This window comes from Meleagris gallopavo, chromosome 14 (genome assembly GCF_905368555.1).
Source record: "Meleagris gallopavo chromosome 14, MGAL_WU_HG_1.1, whole genome shotgun sequence".
Classification (NCBI taxonomy): Eukaryota; Metazoa; Chordata; class Aves; order Galliformes; family Phasianidae; genus Meleagris; species Meleagris gallopavo.
In genome coordinates, this window is record NC_139417.1 from 9,137,307 (window position 1) to 9,157,519 (window position 20,213).

At 45.6% G+C, this 20,213-nt stretch overlaps 2 protein-coding genes and 1 long non-coding RNA gene across 52 annotated transcripts in view; 1 reads left to right on the plus strand and 2 right to left on the minus strand.

Moving 5' to 3' along the window:
• LOC116217168 (uncharacterized) overlaps positions 1-731 on the minus strand; it is a 93,507-nt gene extending 92,776 nt beyond the window's left edge. For 41 of the 49 annotated variants that reach the window (XM_085236133.1, XM_085236134.1, XM_085236117.1 and 38 more), the window contains exon 1: positions 1-590. The gene's annotated coding sequence lies outside the window, so the exon portion shown is untranslated. The other 8 variants (XM_085236152.1, XM_085236150.1, XM_085236149.1 and 5 more) reach the window with 4 other exon arrangements.
• Positions 265-4,563, plus strand: LOC146543416 (uncharacterized). The gene is made up of 3 exons (XR_014886433.1): positions 265-529; positions 1,937-2,154; positions 3,780-4,563. It is a non-coding gene; the product is annotated as an uncharacterized LOC146543416 (long non-coding RNA).
• The window catches only part of LOC116217170 (uncharacterized), a 26,607-nt gene continuing 10,025 nt past the window's right edge, over positions 3,632-20,213 (minus strand). For both annotated transcript variants that reach the window (XM_085236155.1, XM_085236156.1), the window contains exons 2-3: positions 4,935-5,236; positions 3,632-3,844 (exon numbers count right to left, since the gene is read on the minus strand). In XM_085236155.1, coding sequence (XP_085092281.1) covers positions 3,752-3,844; positions 4,935-5,210 — 369 coding nt within the window. In that variant the 5' untranslated portion in view covers positions 5,211-5,236 and the 3' untranslated portion in view covers positions 3,632-3,751. The remainder of the gene's footprint in view (positions 3,845-4,934; positions 5,237-20,213) is intronic.

Consider the following 20,213-nt stretch of genomic DNA (forward strand, 5'->3'; position numbering starts at 1 on the left):
CTTTGTCAAGCACTTTGATATCCTCAGATAAACGGCTTTTTATGCTCAGCTGCTGAGTGGTCCTGTCCATTTAATTGTGTTTTTAAAAGTCTTTGGAAAGAAAGGGCTGAAAAAAGGCAGCTGAAAACATGCGAGAGGCAGAGCTCTGGCTGCTGGGGGCTGGCACGGATCTCAGCAGAGCTGCACTGATGTAGATCCAGTCCTACCTGGCCCTTTAACAGAGGTTGCCAAAAGTAACGTAACCAGCACGAACACACTGTACTGCGCTAGGTACAAACTACCAATGCAGACTCTTATTTATTGCAGCACGACGTTTATGGCTCCAGCACAAACCAGCGCTCGGTATTCAGACGAGACAAAAGCAATCATCTGCTGGTGCTCGCTATTCTCTGACCGAACCCATTTTGCTCAGAGCCCCGAAACTTTCCGCACACAGCGCGCGCCCTTCCCTGGGTGAAGCCAGGCGCATCGCACACAGCGTGCCAGGCTCTGCCAGCACAGCTCAGCACTGCTGCCCTACCATTCCCAGGTAAAAATGCACAGAGACAATAGAACAGGAAGGTCTCGGCATAGCGATAAGCCTGCTGGTTGCAGGTGAGCGGCTGCGGCAGCTCTCCGTACAAAGCCATACTGCCAGTAGAGCTGGACATGCTGGTAATCGCCAGCACCTGACGCTCTGCTGTCTCTCTGCTTTGTCTTACAAGCATCTGAAATTCTGGTTTAAGGCTTTTGCACGAGGTGATTTCTGTAAGTCGCCCTCCTCGGCTGGAGAGCTGAGGTGAGGGGGGAATATCACACCGCCGCTTAGAGCCTTTTATTTCTCTTGTAACATGGACATCTTGGAGAGCAGATTAGCCAAAGCAGAAAAAAATAAAAAGCAAATGGTATTACTGGTGACCTAATCCTTCCTCTTAGAAAAAGAAAGGGGAAAGAAAGCCTCTTGTGATCTCCAAGGAGAAACTTGCCTTGTAAACTAGTCTCCTGCTTGAAACAGAAACAAGAATGGGAATCCTGATACAGAGAGGCTACCAAAAGCAGGAAACAGCTTAACGGAGCCGAGATTTTCTTTTCAGTGAGACACGGGGTATTACACGGCCCCATTTCCATTGGAAAAATGGGTGGTGAGAACTTAACAGGTTATGAGGTCTTTGGCCAGAAAGAAATCCAAACACAGTTATTTTTATACAGTAGGCAGGATCCTAATCTACATCCAAGTTTATAAACTGTGGGCTTGTAGTTCATTAGAGGGATTCTGTTACGCTCCTCTCTCACAGATTATTGCATTTACAGCCCTTCCAAACCTGCCCCCTCCATAAAACCTGGAATGCTGCCCCTGTCCCCACCCCTAAGGGGTGCGGGGGCAATCACCATTACAGTAACTAAATATTTGAAGTAGGGAACCATTTTTACAGGCAAACGCCACTTAGAATAAAAGTTTGCACTTCCTAAAGTACTCAGACAAAAGCACACTGGCTACCACCACCCAACAGGTAAGGACGCGGAGGTTTGGGGTCAGCAAAGTGGGGATCCACAACTTAAACCACTTCCACCCCTCAGCCCCCACTTGGACCGCCAGCCCCTCAGCTGCACCAGGGCGGACAATCGGCCCATTGAGCCCCAGCTTCAAACAGCTTAATCGCTCCTAATAGCTCATTTACCAGATAAATGCAACTTCCCTTCCTGCATGCAGATACCCATGACCAGGCTGCGGCTCCCTCCATTTCTCATTGTTGGGAAGTACTAAGAGGGAGGGCTTTTTCTGTTGTTTTTTCCTTTCTGCAGACTTTCAGTTTGTTGCTCACTGCGCTCAGCGCTGGGGCATCTCGCTGAGGACAGTCCGAGTGCTGCTATTCTCAACGCAGTGAAAACCTGAACTATAGGGAACGTGCAAACAGTGTCATCGTGGCTGCAGCCAATTCATTCTTTTAAATTCTAGGTAATATCTTCAGATTTCTCTCTTGGCATCGTTCCCCAGCTCCTACCCGAGTATCTGATGTCCACGGCTTTCCTACGACGTGGTGGCAGATGCCATTCTGATAGAGAACAGCAATTCCTTCCTGACCCAGAGGGTTACATCATGCCTCTGAAATGCAAGATCAGATCCAGTCCAGCTACCTGCCCGTCTCCAGGCTGCCTATCAATTAGCATTAGACGGTAATTTGATTAAAATCAGCAAGCTGAAATTTTATTTGGTTCCACCTAAGGAGGATAATTCCCCCTGCGTGGTCTTTGGAACCCACTAATTTTGCAATGCAATGGGAAACACAGGTCGGGATTTGGAGGCTCTTTCTTCTACTTGTTAACATGTGAGCTGAAAACCGCAGTAAAAAATAAATCCATGCAACTTGTTAGAATGGGACTTGCCAGCTGAAGAGAAAGCAGCTTTTTACAGAATAGCCCAGATGGAAAAAAATGTATACATTTAACTCTGAAACCTGAAGTGTTCTTTGAGGGAAAACGAATACGTTTTAGCCTTAAAGGGATCACAGACTGCAATTATATAATTCTTGTCAACTGATGTTAAAGATAGGCTGGAAAGAATGTATGCTGAGGCCCTGCAATAAAACGAGCTCCTTTACTCCTTTCAAATGTTTGCAAGCCTTGGAGGTTATCCAAAGGTCGAATACAGGAAAAGTCTTGGTGAACAGAAAACATAATCATGAGCTTTTTTAATATGGGCTCTTTTTGTAATAAAATAAAATTATTGTAAGGGAAGGGAGGGCGGGCTCTGTCTCCTCAGATCTAGGGCCAGGGGGCTGAGCTCTGATCAGAGGTTGCTGTTCTCCCCTCCCTGGCTGTCACTGCCCCAGAGCGAAGGCAGCACCGGTGCTGGGTGCACTGGGAAGGGCACTGAAACCCCTTTGACGTCACTGCAGGAGAAGGGTGCATTGCCCACTTCATTGCAGGCATCGCACTGCGATCATCCTTCATGGGAGAATCTGGGAGATGTGCACCAAGCCTTTCTTGGTTCCGATCCCACACTCCATACCATCTTGTCAGCAGTTTGCTTCCTGTGGTGACTGCTTCATCACCCAAACTTACCCTCACCTCACAGGCTGAGATAATAACCTTAGAAGAAACCATATTCGCCTCTCAAAATCGTGACGCCAGATCTAACGACAATCTGCACTGCCTGGGGAGCATGCCATTCATGGTGACAATACCATTTTGATTTCCAATTTACCAATTGATTCCAATTTCTTGACTTTCTTGTGGACTTTTTCTTTCTTTTCACTATCATCAGTCTGGATGGAGAGGTCTTCCCCATTACTTTCACCAGATAAGTAACCAAAATTTGAAAAACAAAACAGGAAAGTGATCATACTTACCTGTCGTACTCAGACAAGAAATGCTTCAGAGCTGGAGCATGCTGGAGAGGCTGCTAGCAACTGCACCTGCTCTGCTGGGATGTGAAACTAATTTACATTAGCAGTCCTCCTGCAGATCATGTCTTGGCCTACAGGGCATGGCAACTGGACCTGACATTTAAAATTATTTCCTTTTTTATACCATTTCTGCCAGCAACACATTTTCCATCACAATCAGCTCCTTCCCCTCCCTCATCATGAAAGAGCTGGTGTGGAGCTGTCATTTTACAAAGCCAGAAGACAAGAGCCTTCAAACCCATGAATGATATTGCACGTGGAATGTGGCACATCTTTATTTTTTAATAGCGTGGGCACTTACAAAGGGGATGTAATGGGAATGCTCAGGGTATGAGCCTTACTTTGGGTATGAACCAACCTTCCCCTCACATCACCTCTCTCTTCTTCTCCCAGTCCTCCTCCTCCTGTTGGGTGGTGTTCTTTGGCTTTAACCATGCGCTCCTCCTCATCTCCGTGAGCTGAAAAGTCAAGAGTAAATACATGAAACATCAGAAACATCATAGGAAAACACACCACAGATATTTATAAATTATAAATAAAGGCCCCTCTGTACATTCTGATTTAAGGAATTGTTTCAGCATGTGCCTAAGTCCAGCTGATCTCCATGAGACATGAAAGCACACTGAAACACACGCCAAAGTGCCCATCCTGAGCGAAGCTACTTCCAGAACCAGGGGTAAATTAAAGGAAGATGTCCTCCAGAAAAGACATGCACTCAGGGCAGCGCTGGGGCCCAGGAAATGGTGACGGCAGCAAGCTGACCCTGCAAACTCAAAATGAAATCAGAGCCCGGGGAGATGAGATCCAGATTTTCCTGCGCGCAGTCCTTAGAGCTGAAGGTGGATGCTCAGTGGTGCACAGGCAACAAATGAGCTCCGCACATGGAAACAAACATGTCAAAAGCCTCACACCCAACAGGGAGCTGCTGGTTGCTGAACATCTGACAATCTGGCTCTGAGAACGGGCACCGAGCCCTGGCAAATCCTGCACCCAGCCCTGCTGAAAATCTGTCGCCACATCATCAATGTTAAAAGACGGGTTTTTTCAAATGGGAAAAGCACATTTATCACACTCGGCAAACTCACGGACAACACAAGGCATAATTGCTCAAATGTCAAATAAAAATTCTCGGCCGAGTAAACACTGTGCGTGGACCCTTTTTGATCCCCAAATATGAATGCTTCAGAACAGGATGAGCATGTGGCCAGCGGGGCTGTAATGGAGAGCGCTCTGTATCCTTAGCTCTGCCAGGGCTGATGAAGTGCCCGCTATTGTGGAAAAAAAGTTCATCTGAAAGACAGAGGGAAACCAGATGGGAAAAGAGCGCAAGCCCTCAGTGGAGATTTTTAAGGATTTTTGTTTCCTTTTTTCTTTTTTTTCTAAATCATTCTCAATTTTCCCAAAATAACACACTCTCCCATAGCTCCAGGAGAAGTGTCATCCACCTGAGGCATTCAGAGGGCAGGATTGCAAGGCCAGGTTTTGCCCTGGCTGCATGAGCCTAACCCAAGGGGCACCAAGTGGGCACCACTGCTTCAGGGCCTCTACCTCAGCTATTGCTGACTGCAGCACCTTGGCCACTTCAGATTTTGCTATTCGTTCTGCTGCTCGGATAATTTCAGCAACTCCTTCTGTCTCTGGGTTTTCTGATGCTTCCAGTACTGCTTCATCAGGGTCGGCCACGTCCAGACTTTCCACCTCTCTCGCTGCTGCTGTTTCTTCTAAGGCTGGTGATGCTGTCACATCCGTTTCTGCACCTCTTGGCAGCAGCGTTTCTGTGCCCCCTGCACAGTCCCCAGCAGAAAGGGCAGCAACGATATCCATCCCAGGGGATGCACAGAGCCTGGAACCTGTTGGTAGAAATACAGAGTGAAGCAGCATGACTATAAACAAGCCCAGAGCCATTAAAAGATGTTGGTGTCGAGACCTGGAGCTGCAGGAGCTGCCTCTCAGCAGCTGTTTGCACTATGCGGATGCTGGGATGCAGAGCACTGTGCAGCAGCGCAGCTATGGTCTCACATCCCTGTTTCGTGCTCTCCTGGGGGTGGCAGACATTTCTGTAGCCTGAATGGAGGCCAAAGACACAACTGTACCCCAAAACATCTTCATTGCCTCTTATCAGGTGGATTGTGTAGCAGTCAGAGACTAAAAGGAGGCTGGCTCTTTCCCAAGATATGTTTGCTTAAAATCCCAGGGAAAAAAAAAAAAAAAAAAAAAAAAAAAAAAGGTGTTTTCTCTACCAGAAGTGGAGAAACAAACAGGTGGGCAACAGCAGGCTCCAGCCAGGCATAGTGCACCTTGTCCCAGATTTCTGCATCAACATGTCTCACTTCTGAGCTGCAGCATCTTCAGGGCTGCATTCTGTGCTCCCCATGTGCAGCCAGGCCATTCTGCTGTGATACTGGTTCACAAGTCTTGCATTGGGATGTTCATCCAGTTCCACAGGCCAACCATCAGCTCAGGTGACATTTTGACAATGAAAGGATCATTTCTGGTACATACACAAGGAGCAGTGGCAGAGGAGATGCATAACGTCGTCTGATACATAAGTCAGCTTTTTTGTATTACAGAGATCCGTTGTCAAATATCACCCCATTGATGGGTTAAAAGGCAGGTAACAACGATGCTAGCAAGTAGCAGTTACCACAACAGACTTGGGGGAGTCTCATACCACTGCCTCTCATTAGCAGTACCTACTCCAGGACAAGCCAAAGAGGGACACGAGATGGAATAAATTTCATGAACTGAGAGCATGAAATCAAGAGCCAGAAATAGCCACCAGGTTTGTCCACACACACCAGATTGGGCAAAGACTTCACACTTTGTTTACTCCCCTGTGCTCTTTCCCTTCTTTTGCATGGAGACCAGCACAGCACTGGGACAGCAGACAACTAGCTTTTGGGCACATGACGACCCAGCAATACAAAGGGATTCCTGCAGCATAGAGACACATTCACACTGTAAGCCTGCCAGCACAACACCAGGGTTTGCCCACATCCCTGAGGACACAAGGCAGTCACTCACTCTTGCCACCGAACAAGCTACCTGCATATCTGCTTCATTAACTAGTAACCCCGTAGGCCTGCTGACAAGAACATACTTCTCTCTCCTCTGGTAATTAGCCCTGAAGGCTGGTCACGCTCACTGGCCATGAAACGCTGCAACAAGCAGCCTTTTCATGCTGCCAGCCTTACCTTTGTCCCTGCCCCTTCCCATTGGCAGTGGAAGGCCGGCACAATGCCTGCGCTACCCCTGTGGGCATCTCTCAGCAGGGCAGAAATGAGCTGGCTGGGATGGTTGGATGGCATCTGCAGAGATTGGGAACCTCTTCCTTTCGATCAGGAAAAACACGACTAGCTCCAAGAGCAGGGATGGGACGAGCTTGAGTTGTGCTGGGAAGAGGAAAGGTATTATGAGGCTCCAGAGATGCTGGAGAGGAAGCACAGGGCTTTGCACAAGGAACTAACAGGAACTTTGCTGGGAGTAGGACTTTGCTGCCTGCTGCACGCACCAGGCTCTGGTCCCAGTTAGCAGTAGTGTCATGAAAGTATTAAAAGACCTAAATCTACTTGAGTGAAAGTGAAACACCTCTCAGAGTTCCTGAAATGTGGGCTGAGTTAAGCTAACGCTGACATGGATGCAGTGTAAGGGATTAAAATGTTATTTTTAAAATTACTCTCCTTGTCAGAAAACAAAGGAGGCAGGTTAGCAACACTCACCCCCATCAAAGATATTATGGCTCTGAAACGAAGCATGCATAGCCCAAAGATCCAGCTTTATGATTGCATTTCCCCTCCAAGATATTTTTGAGACAAATTCCAGGCACTTCAGCAAGTAGAACAGCTCAGAGATCAAAAGCAAACATATTCCCAGCAACTCTGGGCAGCCTGCTCCAGCAGCAAGACCACAAACCCAGGAGTGAACTGCGCTCTGACTTGAGATATGACCTCAAAGAAGTCACATCTGCCTCTGTCCTGGGCCCCTCATCCACAGTGCTCTGCTGCAGCCACGGCTGAGAATTAGCAAAGGTTGCTCCCTATTATGTGCTCCCTGAGGTCTGGTCACCACAAGGATGATATTTCAAGGAGCTTGCTGCCTGCACAGTTTTTCTTTAAGTATACATTAGCATTTTGACCCACATTTGCATGGGGACTAATTCAACCTCACAACCTCCAGTTTAACCTCACAAATTGCCCCTGAACCACCAGATTACCCCATGTCCCCAGGAGCACAGGTGGCTCTCAGATCACAGCACATCACTGAAGCCCACTCCCTGCCTGGAGCGCTCCAACACCAGGGCTTCATTCCCAACCCGAGCACTCTCATGCCTTGCTCAGGATTATGCAATTCCAGCACCTCCTATTTGCTGCACAACCTCTGCTTCCTCTCCTCAGAGCTCTGTCCTCTGCTCTGTGGCAATTTCATAGAATTGTTTGGGTCAGAACGGACCCTTAAAGGTCATGTGGTCCAACCCCCCCTGCACTGAACAGGGACACCCACAGCTCCATCAGGTGCTCAGAGCCTGCCCAGCCTGACCTTGGCTGTCTGCAGGGATGGGGCACCACCACCTCTCTGGGCAGCCAGTGCCAGTGCCTCACCACACTTAGTGCAAAAACCTTTTCCTTCTATCCATCCTAATTTCCTTCTCTTGGGGGTATCGGCTCGCGAGGCCCTTGTTAAAATCTCCCCCACCACTTGGCAGCTGTGTCGTTCGCCCCCAGCCCATTTGTTTATGTCTGACTAATGCTCATTGCTTCAAAATGAGTTTGAAGCTAATGCTGTGTCTCCCAATTAAATGTTTGATAGAATGGCATTAAAAGCAGAACAGACGGAAAAAAATGATTTCCCATTGATAGGCTGACCACGTTGTACAGAATTATAAGGCTCCAGTTGCTTAGAATTTCACTTTAATCTTTCAAATTAAAGCTTTCCATGCTGCTTGTCTGCCCCAGCTGGGATTTGGGTGAAAGTTTCAGTTAATACAGTTTATCCAATGGAGAAAAACTTTTAACCCAAGTTAAAAAGAAATAAACTGCTATCTCTTCCAAACATTTGGTCAAACAGTCTCAGCACGATAGTTTGCAACACTGCTTTCATTTTGGAAGGAAGTTCACAATGGTGCTAGAGAATAATATTCTTATAGTCCATGGGGAGCAACACACCTTTGGCCAAGCTGTGAGTCCCTGAAAAATGACAGTTTGCATACACACCAGAGTCATTTGTGATAGTTTAACAGTGAAAATATTTTTCAAAGTTCCAGTTTTGTAACCTGAATATTCTTTTTGTGCAGTTTTGGTGTTCTTTAATGTAATCTGTAAAAATAGCCAGTGACCTTTAGAGACATATAACAGGCTCCTGGTTTCCTTCCATGGTTTGAAGACTTAAACAATAGCCCCAAAGAAATGACTCATTACTACACTCACACACATGCTCGATGCCTGGGAAACTGCTGGCTGTCGGTCAGTAGGAGCAAGGAGATTCACAGAGTTCCCCAGTGCAATGGGCTCCGGCAGTTTGGGGACTCGTGCATGAAAGGCCTACATTGCAAACAGCCAAACTCCCGCCAGCCATTGCTAAAGACACCAACAGGGAAGGGATGTGCAATAAGTTTTTTGTGGGAGACATCTGGGGAAAGGTCATTCTGGGTTGCCAGGGGACTTAGTGCTGCTCTCACTGAGCTCTCAGCATAATGCTTTTCGTGCTCTGAGCCTCCTGACATCTTAGCAACCTTTCAGCATGGCAGAGTGGAGGATCCATTCCCCAAACAGCATATTCCTTTAGGTAGGCCGGGAGCATCAAGTTACCCTCATTCTTACAGGGGGAGGAAAACTTCATAATCCTATTAGGCTGCATTCACTTGACACCAGCTTTTAACACGTGTCCTGTAACCTCAGCCAGAAAGAAACCTTCAACAGCTCAGCTGGTGGAACTGTTGCCTTTAGACCACAAGCAACATGCTTGAAATCCGAGAGAGGAAATCTGCAGGTTTCTGAATAAATCAGGATTCTGGAAGTGGGGTCAACCTCCGGGCTGACAGTCACAATATGACAACTGCCAGCATTCAGGGGAAGCAGACAGCTTGCAATGAGTTATGTTGTCGCTCTGAAATCCCTGTCTCCTGAGAACTTCTACGTGGCTGCCAGTGCTGCTATTTGCCCAACACAGCCATAGCATTTGGGTCATTAAACAATACCAATGGCAATGCCCGGAGAACTCCAAGCACCTATTGTAGTATCACTGAATTCCTCCTTTGATCACCATGGTCAGAAATACCTGATTTTTATCACTCCTTAATAGCTTCCAATCAACTTTTAGAAGTTACCACAATGCTCATGGTAGAGCCTTTGTCAGGCCGGGATAATCATTGACAAAACCAGAAGAGCAGATCTCACCAGCTCGGCACTGTCAGCCATTTGTGACCTTCTGCTTGGCCTCGCCACCCCAGGGACAAGGTTTCAGCTTCCACCTGAAAGATTGTTCTGTGTTAAAGCAAAAAAAGCTGCAAATGTAAAAGCCAAATTCCCGGGTTCCAGACAGCCTGCAGAGATTTAAAAAGGGAAGAAAACAGGGAAGCACGTGAGTCATTTCTTGGGGATGCACAGTCCCCTAAGCATATAGTAGGAGTTTACATGATCATATGCTCTTATGGGCCACTCAAGAGAAACAAATCTGTCCTATACTTAAGATACAGAAGCTGTCATCCTTCCTGTGTCTCAAATAAACCAGAATACACCAATACTTACTACATTTTTTCCTCCAAAGTTCTAAGTGACGACTGTCTGTCTGAACGCTGAGCAGCTGCTAATTCAGCATTACAAGCTTCTGTTTCAGGCTTGAAGAAGGACTCAATGCTTCCAAGTTTACCTAGCTCTCCAGCCATCCCAGTTTGTCTAAGATATTATCTCTACCCATAAGCCTTGTCCAGCAGCAAGCAGAAAAGCACATTTTTTGTTTCCAGAATCTCTCTGTTAAAGGGAAATGAAAATTCAGCACTCTATTGAATGCTTCTGAAATCAAAATGGTCAAGAGTCATTTGAATGAAGTTTATAAATGACAAGAAATTATAGAAGTTAATATCATTTTACAAATGTATGTTTTCCTGTAGGTTGATGTGTGGCTCTCAAGAGGCTTGAAAACACCTAGCAAATTCTTAAGAGCCAAAAGCATTGAAAATGAGCTTTAAGAACAAGATTTCTCTGAGAGGAGGAGAGACATCAGAACCCACGACAGCTTATAACTTACAAGTTATAACTACTTACGGCAACCCATCTCTTAAATGTGTGGTCATAACCCTGTGTTTAGATAAGAATTTATTTCATTTATTACCTAAATGGTGATGTGCCCATTTGGAATTTTTGGATGGGCACTAAAACACAAGGCACTAGCTTGAAGTGGTGGAGCAGATTTGATGGGCATCCGCATGGTTCATCTGTCAACTCAGGTAACTTTCTAAAAGATGAAATGATAACTGGGATCTACAAGACTTGCATGTTCTTGAGCAGAAAAAATGGCAATTTCACATACTTGCAATTGAAGTACTTCCAATAGGCAGGTTGGCACAAGAAACATAGGAAAGATGAAAGAATTAAAATAAAAAAACAATTTATGCATTTAGCCTTAAGTACCAGCTGTGTTTGATGGAAGTGGCGTTTTCCTTCCTCCGATATATGCATGCATTCACATCCCGCAGGTACAGGTCACAAACTTATTAGTCCAGTTACTTCATCTTGGATAGTTTATTAAATTGTAAGGGCTTTCATTCTCTGCTGCATCTGGGGAATTTTGTAGGCTTTCAGTGCTCCTCCTCAGGTCAGCCATGCAACCAGATGATTAAACTAAATTCCCTTAAAGAAAACCTTTGTTTAATATTAAAACAAAAACATTAAGCTGTAAAACATTAAAGTGTTATTTAATGATCATTATGGCTATATGAGAGCCAGATGGAAGCTGCTCTGTGTTGTCCAAGCTCAGCTTCCCAGGAGCGATGCTCCGTGTGATGCACACCCTCTGAGCAGCACAGCAAACACACGGAGCAGCTCCACCACGCCAGGCTGTTCACTGGAGGTCAAATCCTCAACCCAGCATACAGCCAAGGAGACACCCATCTCCTCTTGCTCTTGGATGGGGCAGAGGGATTGAAACTCCTCCTCATTAACTCCTTAACAAAGCAACAACTCATGGAATCACACTGCATCTGCTTCCAGAGCTGCTCCCAGGCTCTATCTCACAGGATCATTAAAGTTGGAAAAGACCACTAAGATCATCCAGTCCATCAGCCCACCCCCACCTTGCCCACCTTGCCCACTGACCACAACCCTCAGTACCAGATCTCACGGTTCTTGAACACCTGCAGGGATGGTGACTCCACCGCCTCCCTGGGCAGCCTGCACCAATACTCTTGTCAGTATCTTTCCCAAAGAAGCCAGTGGATATCTTGCTATGCAGCAAATGGGAAAAGGCTTGGACTGTACACACACTGTATGGTAGCACAGCCCATACAGAGCATGTGCAAAGAATAATAATTGAGCCTTTTCCAGAAAGCAGCTGTCCTGGTGAGTGAAAGTAATGCCTGTTCACTATCTAGCCAATGAAACAAATTAAAAGTAATAAAGGACAAGCTTCCATTCTCAGTAAAATCTCTATGAATCAATAACCACATTTGTAGCAAGCAAATCAGTGAGCTCTGATTATCAAGAAATCCACAAGAGCAAGCAGCCAGATCACTTGCAGCAACAATCAAACATCTCTCCTCTAATTGCCACATTGGGCCAGAGAAGCAGAGTTGGAAAAATTCAAGCAAATCCCCACTGGAATCTCTAAGGAGGCTCTAATCCCACTCCTAATGTCAAATAAGAAATTCTGTTCTTGCAGGAAAAGGACCTTCCTCCCAATCGCAGAAGCTTCCTCCAGCATCTGAGCTGAGCCAACTGCAAATGAAATCTTGAACCTCTGCCCAGCATGATCATCAAGAACTGAAACTTCTGAATTAGAATGATATAAAAGATGCCAATAAAAATTTCTCTTCTGCAAGCTCTACTCCGCTGTCTGAATCTTGCTCCATTTCCCTTCCAGCCCGTTAAAACCTGGGCTGTGCCAAATCCCAGGGCAGACCCCACTCACAGCATTTCTGACACAAGCCAGGGAGCAGTCGAAATTACAAAAGACAGCTCTCATGAGAACCCCAGATCAAAGAAATCCACCTCCATTTGCATGAACTTTTAGATAAACATCCAAAAAAGTTTAAAGTTCACTGGGGGACTGACCCTTTTCTGCAGTCACCCTCACACAAATACAAACCCTGCATTTGCCATTTCTCTTTATGGGTGGTAAGGTCTTCGGGGCAGGCACCAGGACTTCCTATGCACTAGGGAAGAGCCAGCACCATCACCCTCTGGTTCTAAATGGAGACTGTGTGTCTTGCCACAGTGTAAATAATACTTGTAAACAGTCCAGCTCCAAAATGACTTCATTGTGACCCTCCTCTCATGTGTCCACTCCACTCTATGATACTGAGGTCAAATTCAGGGAGACCTGATGTGAACATGAAGCATGCATGGTACATCCAAATGATCAGAGTTTGGAAAGAAGCCCAAAAAATATAACAAAGCTCATCTATGCATCTCTCATTCCTCCTTTTTTCTAACCACCAGATGTTCTCCATTCAGCTACCTGTTACATTCTGAGCTTCAATTAGACTGCACATAGACTTCAATAAATGATCACAGCACAGACCATCATAGCAGGTATCTACTTCTACTTTGGTATCCCGTGTCTGGTAAAAGAAATAAAATTTAAAAAGAAGCAGAAATCCTGTGAGAGCAAGTGAGGTTCAGGCACCCTAACCATGGGCTCAAAAAATCTCACTTTTCCCCTTTATAAAAGCAAGCAGTTTCACAAAGACTCAAACAATAGATTATCTTCAGGGTTATTGTGACGTGAGTATGAGGCTCTCTCGTCAAGCTGCCAGTGGGGAGGAAAAAAAAAAAAGCTTTCTGAATCAGGCTCTTATCATTTATACCACATTACAATCCAAAATGAAAAATGACTTGCTCCAGATTTGATAGAATAAAGCATCTTGAGATGCCATAGAAGTACCCAATTTTCAATAAAGACATTAAACCTAAGCTTCAAAAAAAAAAAAAAAAAGGGAATAATTACATCGTTTTTTGCTTTGAGTTTTAATGTTAAAAGTGTCAATTTATAAAACTAGGTGAACATCCACAATTCCTAAGCAGACTGCAGCTAATTAGACCTCTTTTGATCTTTTATTTTGCCCAGAAGCTTATTTAACAACTTTACACAAAACTCAAGGTTTTGACACAGTAGTGGACGGGGGGAGGGGGGAAGACTGCAGAAGAGGAAAATTCTTTCTGCTTTCTGCTAAGGTGGAGGCTCATCACCCTCCCAGGCATACATTCTGTCAGCAGAATGCTTTTTAGCAACGAGCTGGACCACCTCTCATCAGAGCTATATCAGAGCTATCAGCATGGAGACACTATAGAGAACAACATATTCCTACCTAAGCAGCATTTGATCTCGTTGCAAAGGGTTGTGCAGAGGGGTCTGGTGGAAGTGGGGCAGACAGAGCTGGTCCAAGCAAAGAGTAGAGCCCACACTCTTGTCCTGCACCAAAACAAACCTTAAGTGAGTTGGCTCCATCCTGGGGCAGTGGAAGGGATGGGACAGTTCCTCCTGGTTCCTTACACCTCTCTTTCCTGCAAAGAACTGACATGAAAATAACTGTGGAGCCAGATAACACTTGGCCATTTCTTATTTCTGTGACCACACGATGCGTTGATGGTTGAACTTGATGATCTTAGTGGCCTTTTCCAGATTTGATAATTGTATGATTCCATTGATTCTATGACATCAGCTCTCTCCTTAATGAGGTATTCCCTCCTCTGGGACCTTCACGTCTCTCAGGAGGTCACAGCAGTGAAGGATTGCTAAGGGCAGGAATCGCCTTACTTTGTCCTGAAATGGAACACCTCAGGGCTCACACACAGACCCCAAGGAGCAGGCAGCCAGTCTGATCCAAGAACAGCTATTGGGAAGGGAGCAATAGGAGGAGGAGACAGGATGGGGAATTAACAGCTTCTAACAGCACAGCACAGCTGAGTCTGCAGTAAAATGCTCCTGTCTGCAAGCAGTTCCCTTCTGACGGGAAGCTGGATGGATTAGAAACAACCACAGCCATTTGGACGTGCAGCTTTGTGTTCTGTCTATGTTAATCTCTGCCTAAAGGGAACGAGCCTAGGATCTAGCCTAAACCTCAGTAACAACAGTCCTCCACTCCTGTCCTTTTGCTCCCCAATTTAACTATTTTCAGTCTCAAGTAGGAAGAGTTTGAGCTCACCCGGGGGCTGAGTTCAGTTAAGATGCACTGTTCAAGCATGCTGAATGTAGCTCTTAGCCCCTGCAGCGCACATCCACATACCCACCCAGTGGACCCCAAGCACCAGCCCTGGACTGTGCTCTGACCCCCCTACCCCACATTCACAGCCACTAGGAAAGCTTAAAAAGTTGTCACCAATTTGTTGAAAAAATCAGTCTCTCTCACCCTGTTCCAAGGCCATCCTGGCTTGCAATTTTACTTCCTTTCCTCCTCGCTCTCCTTGAGGTGCATCAGCTGAATGGGGCTTCCACAACAAAGGGAAGAAAGAGAGAAGCGATCGCAGACTGCACCCACACAGAAGCAGCAGAGATATTTCACCTCTTGTGCTGCACATCACAGCAGTAATGATTTCCAAGAATACCATTGACAAAGTTAAAAGCTTAATGTAGTAACAAAAATCAATACTGTGCTCAAGAAAATCCCCTGATGCTGGAGCATCACTCAGGTAGATGGCACTGGGGCATCCCCTCGCTAACAGCAGCTGGCAGCCCATTAGAGAGGGGAGGCTGCTTTAATTTATTCCCTTTGTCGTTCTCGTATAGATCTTCCCCTTTTCAAGTGTTCTTCGTACCTTCATTCTGCAATTTGGGTTCATAAATAGAACGAGTTCTAAAAGCTGGGATCAATATATGCTGCGTTCCTTTTCAGACAGGAGGCAGCAAAAATGAGAGAGCCAAGTGCCCTGCTGGCACAAACAGCAGTTCCTTTGTGCTGCAGTTCTATCATTAAAATATGAATCCAAATATGGACTTAAAGTTATTTAACTCATGGAAACAAAAAATAATTACAAGTCATGCTTGCATCCCAAGAGCAATTCCCTAGGCATAAATTCACACCTTTGACACTCAAAAAACAATCTAACTGCACTGAAGGTGCTGAAGATGATGCCTGGAAGATGACAAGTGACAGGTCAGAGCACAAGGCTGTGAAGTTTGGATCATCTCTTGGTGCTCCAGAGTGTCCTTGTACCCCAGCAGCATTCATGCAACCTGACAGGAGAGCATGCAGCATTGCACTGATGAAACTTGTCTAATTTTTTTTTCCAGACATAATTGATAGGGTTTACTTAATTTGACATTGTTCTAAGGGACAGATCATAGAATGACTGGGGCTGGAAGGGACTCCAAAGATCATCAAGTTCCAACCCCCCCTGCCACAGGCAGGACCACCAACCTCCAGATCTGGTATTAGACCAGCGCCCCATCCAATACCTTATCTTGAACACTCTCTGCTTCCATTAAATACACTTGCCAGATCCATAGAGCTCACGAAGAAATCCCAAAGGATTCACTTGTTTTCAATCAGAAGCTTTGCAAATGAAAAGCAAACCTTCTCCTGCCACCTCTTCAACACGCACACAAAGCTCTACCAAAACACACCTCCCTGATGCTTTGCAGTAACACCTGCTTAACACCAAACGAAAGCACGTCTAAGTCACTGACTCAGTAAATCCAATCCATTACGTCAAAATATTTCACTTCACCCAAAAACTCCTCATTGGTTAGTGCTAAAAATTTCTTCCATCTCTTGATCCTCCCGCCAGGCCTTTTGTGAGAAAACAAAGCTCAGTAACACATCTAAGACCAGGGAACTACTGCTTGAACCAAAATAGAACCTAACATCTCATTCCTCAGCCCGTCCTCCTCCAAAGAATGAAGTCCTTCCACCTCTGTGCGTTTCACCTTAGCTTTTATCCACAGCTTATTGCTCTTATTTCCTCTCTCCAATAACCCAAATAAATCCGTGCGGTGCTAGCAATAAAGCAAACAGTGAGAGAAAGGCATCTCATTCCTATTGACCGAAGAGCTCGGGGCAGAGCCACCTGGACGATATTGGGGAGCAGAGCCCCCCAGCTTCGCAGAGAAGCCATCCTGCAGCCCACAGCTGCTTCAGCACTGGGTTGGGGCAGTGCCTTGCTGCACTCTGGCTTTGCTCAGCCCCTCAGCCCTTCCATCTCTGCAGCTGAGTCGCACCACGGCTCATCAGCATACGTTTACAAAGTGATGGCTGAGAGCTTGGCCAGAAAGCTCTCTGAGCACAAGTGCTGTTGTTTTTACAAGGAGACAAATCCACAAAGCTGGGAGAAGTACGAAGGAACATCTGCTTGCACACATCAGTGCAGGCACAAGCTGCAGCTGTGAAGTCCCTCTCGCTGCCTGGTGCTGCCTGCTAACTGCCAGCATAAATACAGCAACAGCGTTGCACATGTGGCAGGCTGTTTAATTTTAGAAATCAAAACTATCCAGTGATTAAGTTAGTCATCCTTCCTCAATTTGGGACCAACACAACAGTACCAGAGGCAGCGGTCAGAACCACTGTGGTTTGCAAGAGGGAAAGTGCACGTGTGCGTGAGCACCAGGAGCCCTGCTCCGCTCTGCCCAGCCTCGCTTTGCAAAGGGAAACACTCCAAAGAAGGCTCCAAATGAAACCTGAGTGCCTGCATGGATCGTGCAACGTAGGAGGCTGCAACCCTGCAAAGCCCAGAGGTATCTTCCCCTTCCAGTGAAAACCAGCGAAGGAAGAAAGCAAACAAGTCATGGAGGGATTTTCTGTTTCTCTAGACAAACACGCTAAGAGCAGTTCAAAAGAGGCTAATTAAATTCTAAAATCCCTGTGCAAATACATTAATAATGATTTAGAAATGAGCAGTTAACCAAGGAAGTTTTCAAGGTGGGAAGTGTTTGATACAGAAGAGCCGCTCAGCATTCATTGCAGACAATCTCTCTGGATAGCACACGTGTTTGGAGGCTGAGCAAACGCTCCTGGGCCCAGGAAAGCAGCATCCTCCCTGCAGGCAATCCTCATTGCCCCCCCCCCACCAGCCACCCAAGGCAGCACCAAGCGATGTGGCTGCAAGCCTGAAGGACCACTCTGCAGCCCCATCAAGGACCTCTTCTGACCTGTCTCCAGGGCTGAGGAAAATCAAAGATGTTTATTCTCTCCTGTTGTTGCTATGGAAGTTTCTAAATGCCAAATACATCTTTTTCCTCTTCCGAGTCAAAGGAAAGAATCAGCAACTTGTAACAGATGAGTTATGGCTGTTTGTGAGGACAGGGTTAGCTCATAACCATAAAGAACTTTTGCCCAACCAATGGAAAATGTGTATGAAATATTGCTATCTTAATAGGCACCAAAATCTTCTGCTTTGTGCACGAAGCATGCAATGGTGAGAAATCAATAATTTCTTGTAATTGCTGATATGGTGGGGTGGAAAATCTGACAATGTTGCGTGGTCTCCACTCCCACACATCAGAGAACCTCTCAACTTGAAACGCCACCTTGCCCACAAGCCAAGCAACCATTGCTCTAATGGTACTGTCTTCATTTAACTATGGCAAACCAAGGTGCAGAGAAAAGCAGCAAGTGCCTTGGGAAGCTTTGGCAGAGCACAGAATTACAGCCACTGGCTGAGGCCCTGTTCTGCTCAGACCTCCAGCTGCAGTCACTAGACCACCCCTCCCATTCTTTTCCCTTGTTCTCTTCGTGCCCTTGCTCCTGAAGTACTTTTTTTTTTTTCCAGGCAAGATCTCATGAGATATTGATTCATACGCTAGTTAAAACCCAGATCCATTATATCTCCCTTTTTGCTTTCATTCACTAATTTTATTGTCCTATAAAACAAGAAGATTTTCAGAGGAGATATACTCACCATGCCGCCACTGCTGCTCAAGGCACACAGCTGCCAGCATCTTCCGGAAACATGTTTGTTTAGTTCATAAATCCTACTTTCAGTATTTTGCTAGATACAAAAATTACGCACACAGGACAATAAATTCCAGGATCACTCTTTCTTTGGACATGACAAACAGGACTGCAGTTATTTCCCCAGCCCTGAAGTACCTCTCAATGAGCAGTCAGCAGTCTCATAACTTGAGATAAACCATTTAATTTCCAGGAGCCTTGTTTGTATGGAGACACAAGTTATTGTCTGCTGGGTGCTCTGACTGCTCCGTGTTGGGAAGCAGATGTTTGGGCTGAGCGTGTTCCTGGCACACAAAGTTGCCTCATTCAAAATTGAAGGATCTCTTTAGTGGTCCATAAGAGGATATGTTCACTTACCTCAGCACGCCAAGTACGCCCTTCTGCAGTTTCAGCAGCTAGGAGGACAGACTCCAAAATTGTTTTACACTGTATTATCAGTAGATATCTAAGAGACAAAGTGGGGAATAAAAGCAAAATAAAACCCACCAAAAACTGGCAGGAACCAATTCAGGAGGGAAAACAGTGGAGAGGAAAAGCTATCCAGACTTGACTCGTGATTAAATGCTCATAAAAAAATTAAAAAAAAAAAAACAACATAAAAAAAGAAGCATTAAGAAGTAAATCTAATTGGTAGAAACAGAGGGAAAGGAAGTTAACTGCAAAATTCAACTAGACCACCAGAAAAAGCCTCCAAGCAATTCAATTCGTTATGGCACGGTGAATCCTGTCTAGAAAAGGGTTAGAATTCGCATGGAAAAGCAGCTCAGATAAAACAAATCAGGTGTGATTAGCATTTGTAAGTGTACATAAGGTACCTTTAATCTAGGCATACTGTTAGCAGCATAACATAAAAATACACCAGGGCAAGCTGCTCAGCCACATCCCCACGACTGCAGACAGAAGCAGCCCTGGCTGATGCACACTGCTGTTGTTTCTACACAGGATTCAGAGCTCTCCCACAGACAGCTCGCCATCGGTGATATGGGGTGGGCAGCAGAACTCCCAGTGGCCTCCACATCAGCCATAGCCAAGGGATGCTTTGCCAAGGCTAATGTTTCTTTTAGCCCAGCTGAAGCTCTCTGTTTAATTGCCAATGGAGAATAAGACTCCATAAAACTCATATCTGGAATCTGGGGACTACTCATCAAGAACGTAAGTGCTCTTGGTCAAAAACGTTGCTAGATTTACTGTCTGTTCTTTTTAATGCATCCTGAAGTATGGATTTCACCACTCTCCTCATTGCTACCAGTCACACTGAGCACGTGAGGAGAAATGGCCACACACTGCAGAAATCTTACAGCCTTCTCCAAATCAAAGACTATAGATTAATCAGGTTAATCCTGATTAGTAACCTTCACTGTGAATATATATATTGATAACACTGTGCAACTGGAGAAGGCTTTTTAATGTCAGGTGGACCACATTCTATTCCCACAGCAGCTGCTGTGATGTTTAGTCACTTTGTTGCCCCTTCTCTCATGCCCACTCTTCCACATATCAGTACGTTAAGAAAAAGCTAGGAAACAGACTTAGGGACTGTTATCAAAACTATAGACTTCTACCCCCACTATTACTGCCTCCAGCCAAAGAATCCAATCCATCCATTGACTCTCCCTTCTCCTAGCTGAGCTTGGAAATGCTAAGACACCTTTAAAATCCTCTATACAAGTCTAGCTCATTGTTTGGATATGACATAGCAAAAAAGATATAAAAAATATGTCAAGGCTGAG